The sequence below is a fragment of the Microtus ochrogaster genome, chromosome 8, assembly GCF_000317375.1.
Source record: "Microtus ochrogaster isolate Prairie Vole_2 chromosome 8, MicOch1.0, whole genome shotgun sequence".
Lineage (NCBI taxonomy): Eukaryota > Metazoa > Chordata > Mammalia > Rodentia > Cricetidae > Microtus > Microtus ochrogaster.
Window position 1 is genome coordinate 71,203,318 of NC_022015.1, and position 8,538 is coordinate 71,211,855.

General features: G+C 55.6%; 1 protein-coding gene across 1 annotated transcript; it reads left to right on the plus strand.

The window, feature by feature from the left end:
* The first annotated feature begins 2,748 nt into the window (after positions 1-2,748).
* Positions 2,749-6,051, plus strand: Nkx2-3 (NK2 homeobox 3). The gene is made up of 2 exons (XM_005352321.2): positions 2,749-3,097; positions 4,533-6,051. The coding sequence occupies exons 1-2, from the start codon at positions 2,749-2,751 to the stop codon at positions 5,261-5,263; spliced, it is 1,080 nt and encodes a 359-aa protein (XP_005352378.1). The 3' UTR covers positions 5,264-6,051.
* Positions 6,052-8,538: the final 2,487 nt, after the last annotated feature.

Here is an 8,538-nt window from a genome sequence, read left to right on the forward strand (position 1 = left end):
TCCCAGGTTAGGGAGGGGAGAGCAGGTAAGGCCATAGAAGCCCCTAGCTGGCACTTTACCAGTCTCCCCACCGGGTCCTCCCAGGTATAGTCCGGTCCCAGCCTGCTGTGGAGCAGCTTGGCCAGGGTTCTCAAGAGAGAGAGGTCCAGGTGTGTTTTGAGAATACCTGACCAGGTAGTGGCGGCCACAGGATTTGGAGGAGACCCTGCCACGTGCTCTGCAGGTGGGGAGCAGAGAGAAGAGGCCGGAGTGGGCCTAGCCGGCTGCTGCAGGTGTGTGGGTATGCCACTGAGTTCCTGGCCTTGCTGGACTGGGTTTCGCTCAATCATGAATCTAAGACCAATTTCTGGAGCAACGTTTAGGTGAGGGCGAAGCAGCGCTAGGACGCAAGAAACCAAGCAAGGGAAAATAGCGCTTCCCATGGAAGCAAATAGCTTTTATCTTTTTTGTTCAAATCTTGAAATCACCTGAAAACTTTAAAAAAAAAAAATGGAGATCAGAAGGGAACAAGAATTCCTCCGCGACGGTTTTGCCTTGCGGCAGAGCTTGGTGACTGAGACTGGAGCGCGGTTTCCTTCTGGTCCTCTCACTGCCAGCTTGGAGGCGCTCAAAGTCCCCGACCCTGCAGTGCCACGCACTCACCCCACCTCGTTCGCTCGGGATCCACCGCAAAACCAGGCGCACTCTTCCCTCCGCAGACTCGCCTTCTGTAGCGACCGCGGTCCCCGCCTGAGGCTCAAGTCTTAAAAAACGAAAAGGCTCCTGCGACCTAGAAATGGTTTCGAGGGCCTACCCACAGACGACCATTTCCACTTCCCCCAAGGCACGTGGAGGGAGCTTCGTCCCAGCTTCCCCGGTGGCCCGGGGCGCAGCATTTCCGCTCTCCCCCAAGAGCCCCGCCTCCCTCTCCTCCCAACCCTTTCTCCAGGGCCTGGGGCACCCTCTCCTTCTGCTGTCCCTGGGTTCCACAAGGCCACCCTCCACATAATCCCTATTCGTGCCGTGTCTACCCGCTTCCCAGGGCGTTATCCTCAGTCCCAGTGCCTTCCAGCAGTCCTTTCCAGTTGAGGCCAGTCTCTCCCAACTGTGCGGTTCTGGGGCGGGGGGGTGGGGGTGGGGGGGGGTGAGGAACCCCCGCGGTGAAACCAGAACCACTCCTCATTTGTTGCTTCCAGGCGTGCTGCCCACGCGTTTTGTTGTTAGCTTCACAATAGGGGCCGCTGCTATTCAGAGGGTTAAGCTTATAGGCAGGTGAATGCCAGAAGGTGGTCCCCACCAGGCAGTTTTCAGAGTCCGAGACTACGTATATTCTCCCCACAGAATGCAACCGCTGTCTCAGAAACGCGCCCGAAAGCCAACAGGTAGAGAAATAAGGCGCTTCTGAAAGTTGAGGCCTATCTGTACTCAGGGCCAAGACTTCAGACGAGGAGAGAGCTGCCCCCACAGCTGGGTTACCTCCGTTCTGAGATCAGAATTGGCGCTCACAACCTCTGCTCTCATAAAGCTGCCCAGTGTGCGATGTGTGCTCCCGCCAGGTCAGGATCAATGTCAACGACTGTTCTGCCCTCTGAGGCAGAAAAAGGATAGTTACACGTTTTGAGCCCTTAGCATTCCTAGACCTGCACTATGCTTCCGGCCTGGTTAGTCCTATTTACCTAGAGCAATTACCTAGAAGAGGGAATTGGGCTCCTTTATATGGACGAGGAAACTGAGAATGTCAAAGACCCAATATTGACTCAGGTCAGGATTCGAAGCAAAAGCAGCAGGCACCAAAGTACTTCATCTGTCTTTCAGATACCTGTTGTCTGCAGCCACTGCAAAGGACAAATGCGACCTGGACCCTGCCCTCAGGGACTCACACTCAAACCTGACAACCAGGAGGACACACACAGCCTGCCATACGTAGCACTAGGTGACGGGGAGTGACAAGTGACATTACTAACAGAGCAAGTTCATAGGAAGAGGACTTCCGGGCTAGGCGACCTGGCAGCGATTCCTTGGAGGACGTGGTATTTGAGTAGAGCCTCGGAGAACAGTTTTCCATTCGTGGAACTGAGGATGGAAAAGGCACTCCACGTGGTGAGAACAGCTACGGTAAAGACAAGGTGGGATTTGACACGTCGCTCATATTTCCACAGATACAGGAATCGTCTCCTGAGGAATCCACCGTCCGCTGTTTACTGGCCAGGAAGTTTTCCTGCCCCGAAGCAGCTGGAAAAGCCAGTCTGTGCCATCCTTCTAGGACTTTGTTGCATCACGGACAGTGAGCCTCTCAAAATTGCCCCTGGTCGGGAAGATGCGGCTAGTTGGAACGGGAATCGATGATTCGGACACCCGGTTCAATACAGCTCTCCCACAGCGACTTGGACCTCAAGACCCTATTCTAGTCCCTGTCTATTTCTGGTAGCGCAGCAACATCCCACTGGGTGGACGCTGAGGGCGTGGCTCACATATGCCAGAACCAATTAGGAAGGAGGCCAGGATGCCGACCCCGCCCCTCGACGTGACGCACGGCCCCCGGACAGAGGCTTCACAGCCCCGGCCCCAGTCCTTGCAGTGGCTGTAACAAAACCCAGACCCCCAGGTCCCGGCCAATGGAGGCGATTTAGACTGGAGCAGGACCGCGTCTGTCAAAAGCTCGACTCCGCAGCACCTCGGAGTCCAGAGGAAGAGCTGGAGCCGCCGCTCTGCCTCCCCGCCCCCGCCGGGATTTATTGAGTATTTGGACTGGACAATTAAGTGGCCCTGATGATGTTACCAAGCCCGGTCACCTCCACCCCTTTCTCAGTCAAAGACATTTTGAATCTGGAGCAGCAGCAGCATTTCCACGGAGCTCACTTGCAGGCGGAGCTGGAGCAGCACTTCCACTCGGCTCCCTGCATGCTGGCTGCGACTGACGGGACACAGTTTTCTGATGCAGGGGAGGAGGACGAGGAAGAAGAGGGAGAGAAACTGTCCTATTTGAACTCACTAGCTGCTGCCGAGGGCCACGGAGATTCAGGTCTCTGTCCACAAAGCTATGTCCATACAGTCCTTCGAGACTCCTGCAGCAGGCCCAAGGAACAAGAAGAGGAGGTTGTGAGAGAACGGAGCCAAAGTGAGTAGGGGGGAAAGGAAATGCGTCCCTACACCTGGGGCAATGGCTCAGAGCCCATAAACAACCCACAAACCGTGCCAGCATGGCCACCCGCCCCTTTCACGTTTGGCTAGAGTCATGCCTAGCCAGGTTCGAGGACAGCTCTGCAAAGTGCAAGTACCTGAGATGCAGCTAGGGTAGAGGGGGGAAAGTGGTGGTTCTGGTGACCGCTCTTCTGCAGAGCAGGGAGGAGCGGGAGCAGCCCCTAAGGGAAAGGAAAGTGGTTTTTTACAGCCCGGGTTCAGATAAGCGAGAAGTGACAGGGGCCCAGCGATTGGGTTCTAACATCGTGGGGTGTGTGTGTGTGTTTTCTCAAACACCCCTCTTCTCTAAAAGGAGTCAGTAATCTGGCCATTTTTCTGCCTAATGTGTGTTGAGTTCTAGAATGAGGCTGGGCAGTCACCCCGGCTTTCTCGAAAAGGCAGTGCCAGCAGGTTGTGTATTTGGCGTCCTTGCAGACAAGGAACTTTGATGGACTTTACCTTACTTCTGAGCTTGGAGCTAGCACTCTGAGAAGGAGAGGGGATGGTCGGTGTGTGGGAGCACGATCTACTCCAAATGACCGCACCACTCACACCCATGAAGTGAAAGCCTTAAAAAAAAAAAAAAATCCTAGCGTTAGCTTTGTGTCTCAGGCTGCAAGCCAATAGGGTGGGGTAAAGTGAAGAATTTAGCTGGGGGTTCTGGATGCTTAACGAACCAGAGGTGGTAGGAAAATCGGATAACTGAATAACCCCGCAGGAAATGTCTGAAAGGAAGACAGAATCAAAGAATCTCTTCTCCAAGTGGAGGTTTGATGTGGCTGAGACCAAGGTTTTTTTCTCTGTCTGTTCTCCAGGCCTAAAACAGACACAAAACTGTCTAAATTGGTCCATCCAACTTTTTTCCTATGTAAGGTAATATACAAATATTGTTTCACACAGTAGTTTTGATAAGAAAAAAATCAGTTCTTGAGTTGCGCCTTACACTTAAGATATTTCCGAGCAGAAAAAAAAAATTCTTAATCAACCCGTACATCCCGGCTGCCTGTCCCCAATACCAACACGTTTCACACCTTCAGGTATCCTTGGTGAGTGGTAGGCAAACGAGTTTGCAAATACTGTTGTTAATGTAGACGCAAGCTTTCATCTTGAAAATAGTTATTATTAGCGTCGAGCTGCACACTTAATCTCTTTTCTCGCAGATACTCAAGTTCTAATAAATGCAAGCTAACTACTCCCCACCAAACGTGCCTTCTCCCGGGGAGGTGCTCGGTCTGACGCAGGGCCCTTGAGTACCAGAAACTATTAACTTTCTCCAGATCTAAGCATTTACTATGGAGTGCTCTGTGCTGCCGGGGCGTTGGGGTGCTATACAGGGAGTCAGAACGGGGCTAAGGTCTTGCTTCTCTACGCAGAAAGCTGCCAGCTGAAGAAGTCTCTAGAAGCGACGGCAGACTGTAAGGTGAACGAGGACGGCGAGAGGCCGAAGCCGCGCAGCCGCCGGAAGCCGCGGGTGCTCTTCTCGCAAGCTCAGGTCTTCGAGCTGGAGCGCAGGTTCAAGCAGCAGCGGTACCTGTCGGCGCCCGAGCGCGAGCACCTCGCCAGCAGTCTGAAGCTCACGTCCACGCAGGTGAAAATCTGGTTCCAGAATCGCAGGTACAAGTGCAAGAGACAGCGGCAGGACAAGTCCCTGGAGCTGGGGACGCACGCCCCGCCGCCGCCACCTCGCCGCGTGGCAGTGCCGGTGCTGGTGCGGGACGGCAAGCCGTGCGTCACGCCCAGCGCGCAGGCCTATGGCTCGCCCTACAGCGTGGGCGCCGGCGCCTATTCCTACAACAGCTTCCCCGCCTACGGCTACGGGAACTCGGCCGCCGCCGCAGCAGCAGCGGCTGCAGCAGCAGCCGCAGCCGCGGCCTACAGCGGCAGCTACGGCTGCGCCTATCCGACAGGCGGTGGCGGCGGCGGGGCCTCGGCAGCGACCTCCGCCATGCAGCCCGCCTGCAGCGCCACCGGAGGCGGATCCTTTGTGAACGTGAGCAACCTGGGAGGCTTTGGCAGTGGTGGCGGCGCTCAACCCTTGCACCAGGGCGCCGCAGCCGGGCCGGCGTGCGCACAGGGGACCTTGCAGGGCATCAGGGCTTGGTAAGGACAGGACGGGACACGCGGCGGGCGTCCTACCGCAGCTTGGCGCCGCGGGAATGAGACACGAGAAAGGCCGGACCCAAGGGCCAGGTCCCCTCGTTAAAATAAAATAGACATACCGCTCCCCGAGGGGCCAGGGTCGCAGCACACTCTAGGTCTGGGGCTCAGCGGAGAAACGGACGCCCTGGTCCAGTCGTCCAGACTGTCTGAGACAGAAACACGGGCCAGGCTCCAGTGAAGAGGTTGGCCCCCCACCCTGGCTCTGCGGGGAGTGCGGGAGGCTGGAACTCCGACTGTCACTTGCTCTCCGGAAGAGGGCTTTTCTCCTTCGGCCTACACTTGGCCTTCTCGAAGTATGGTCGGTCGGGGGAACCAGACCAAACAGGAAAATAAAGGAAGAAAAAGAAAAAAGAAAAACGAAAAAGAAAACTAGTGTGAAGGAGAGGAAAATGGGGTAGTGGCTTGAATCCACCGATTCCCAGCCCTTTTTCCTAGCCTGGAGCGCCACAACACAGTGGATTTTCGTTTTCCAGCTGCCTCTCTTCTGAGACAGACTCCGCCCGCATCTCTGGATTGTCAAGGGACTCTTCTTGGAGACCACCACCCCAGTGAGATCGAAAGTTGGGGGAAGGGAGGCAGCTGAGCAAATCCAGGACCTGGCGGCCAGCTTAGGTGTCCCAGGTTGGTTTCCTTTCTGTTTTGTATCCTGTATTCAGCACATTATCTCTCTATATAACTATATCCACACGCCGTGTACACAGCCGCTGTCATACACTACAGGAGTCAATAAAGAAGGTGCAATATTTCTGAACTGTTTGACTTTGCTGCAGACTTGTTTAGCGCCCCCCCCCCCTTAAGCAGGGCGGGAAGTGAGGAAAAGCACCCTGGGCATCTCGGCCTGGTGCTCCTGAGCCAGGCCCCAGGCTGCTAGTTTGGTCTCTTCACCGCTTTGTTCATTAATTTCTCTTTAGTGTTGTGGGCCAAACAGGCTGGAGGGAGGCTCTCGGTCTTCTGAGGTCCAGGACTTTGTAATCCCCCACCCACCGCTACATTTTATCCAGATGCACTGACTTGGTGCGGGGACCTGCCTCGGTCAAGCGGAGACTCTGCCCCACTTCGAGGGTCTCCCAGAAAGACGAAAAGCTAGCCTCCAGGCTCAGCCTTGGGTGGCTCCTTTCTCGGCCACCACCGGGCCTTCCAGCGCGCCCGGGGGCGCTGCATTGCGCCCCGCCGGGGCCGAGCTCTCCCCCTCGGCCGCCCTCCCTTCTCCCCCGGCGGCCGCGGCTTTATGCGGCTCCTTGTCACTTGCGGAGAATGCCTGTGCGAGGCCTGTGCTGCCACACGGCCGATTGTGAGCGTGCCAAGGCGGGTGAATGGGGAGGCCTCTGAGCGCCGCGCCATTGTGGGGCCGGGTCTGGCTGAAAGGCGGCTCCGGGCCGGGAAGGTGCGGAAAGAATGGCTTTTTATTGGAGTCCCGAACAAAAGGTGTGGTAGGAAGGCGAGGTCCCCTGTGCGAACAAAAACCCCAGCGCGTCGGATTGACGTCCCCCCCAGCTCCCCATTGCTTCTCAGAGCGGGTGCTTTGTGCAACAGTCTGCTCAACAGAGGGACGGAGAAATGCGCGGGGGGTTTTGTTCCCCGATTTTTTTTTGTGTGTGGGGGGAAGGGGCGGCCGGGGGGCCGGGGGCTGGGCGGGCAACAGGGAGGGGCACTCTGATTAGGCCGGGCGGGCCGGGGCGCGGAGAGGTTCAGCGGGAGTCGGCTGTCTGAATGCAGGGTCATTATTGCTACAAGTTTAGCAATTTCGCCCTTGCTGGAGGGGGTGGGGGTTGTTAGGTTGCTGCCAGGCCGCTAGTCTGGGGAGCTAGAGAGACCCAAGGGCAGAAGAGGGAAGGAGAAAGAAAGGGGGAATGAAACAGGCAGGCAGGCCAGAGAGCGCCCCCAAACCCTCTGACTGCCCAGGACGTACTTGGCCCCATCCTCGAAGGGCCTAGCTCTGAGGCTGTAGAAGGGGTTGGGGGGGGGGGAGTAAGACCCTGCTCCTCTTTGCTCTCTGGTACCTGGACGACCCCAGGGCTGGGAGAGAGTTAGTGGACTAGACTCCTGGACACTCAGTCATTGCGGTGTGTTGGAACCCTTCCTCCCGCCACCCCGTGAGCCACCTTCTTACCAAACTCCAGGTCCTCTTGAGCTTATTTAGCCGCGAGTTTCTTAAGCTGTAGGCTGGAGGAGGAAGTCTCGTTTTCTCACCAGCTGGAAAAGATTCATTCATTGATTCACTCACTCATTCACTCAACTGTATAATCTAGAACCTGTTTATTCGCACTGTTCTAGATGCTGGGATTGGAGATAGCAGGAAGCCAGTGTTCACAGATTCCTCAATTCACTTCTGGGTATGTTGAGTTGGGTGGGGCATAACAACCTATGTGGGGTTTTTTGACTTTATTTTTAAAACAGTTGGTAGAATCTAAAGTGTCAATAGAATTGAAGTCCTTTGATAGAAGAGTCAGGAAGACACCTTTCAGTTGATAGCTCACTGGGAAAAGGGAAAAAGAAACCACCCCAGCAGCGGTGACCTCTCACGCACAAAGCCCCTGCACCACAATGTCTTCCATTTCTCTGGGACAGCATCCTCATCTTTCTCGTAAATTCCTGCTTCGAGGTCCGCACATTTTCCTGAACCTCTCAAATAGAGGTGATCACACCGCCATCTGTGCCACCAGAGACTTAGGTACTTTCCAGTATCCAAACGTTGTGTGGTGTGAGGAGAGTTTTGTCTTCCGTGGAAGGTCATGGAGGGTCAAGCTGGCATCTCTGAGGCAGACATGACCGCAAGACTTTCATGGGCTCGGAGAGTTTTGTAGATAGACTCATCAGCTCCTTTGGTGCACAACAGGAAGGCAGGTGACCCTCCCAGGTGGAGTCAGGCTGTGACCTTGGTTTTGGCTGTGAGGGAAATGGGGGAAGGGGCAGTCTTGGCTTACCTGTGCCTGGGCAGGACACCCATCAGTTCATCCTGAAATACTGGAACCAGGGTCTGCTCTCTGTTTTCTTAGGCACTGTGCTGCGTGGGAGTCCCTGTCTCCTCAGGTATCACACTTGCCCCTACGGCTCAGATGGAGGCAAGGAGGTTAGGGCAGGATTTGGAAATGAGGAAGAGTGAGGGCTGGGATTCCCTGCAGTCACTAGATGATGCTAGCCCGGTTCAGCCAGCTCACTCCCAGCAAGGAGCCTGTGCTGGAGGAGCTGAAGTCTCTAGGAGCAGCATCCTTGCTCCAC

What these genes read in the sequence shown, in the direction of transcription:
- Nkx2-3 (XM_005352321.2), top strand. Translation starts at nt 2,749, where the DNA reads ATGATGTTACCAAGCCCGGTCACCTCCACCCCTTTCTCAGTCAAAGAC. An exon ending in TGTGAGAGAACGGAGCCAAA is followed by an intron (nt 3,098 to 4,532) that starts GTGAGTAGGGGG and finishes TTCTCTACGCAG; the next exon opens with AAAGCTGCCAGCTGAAGAAG.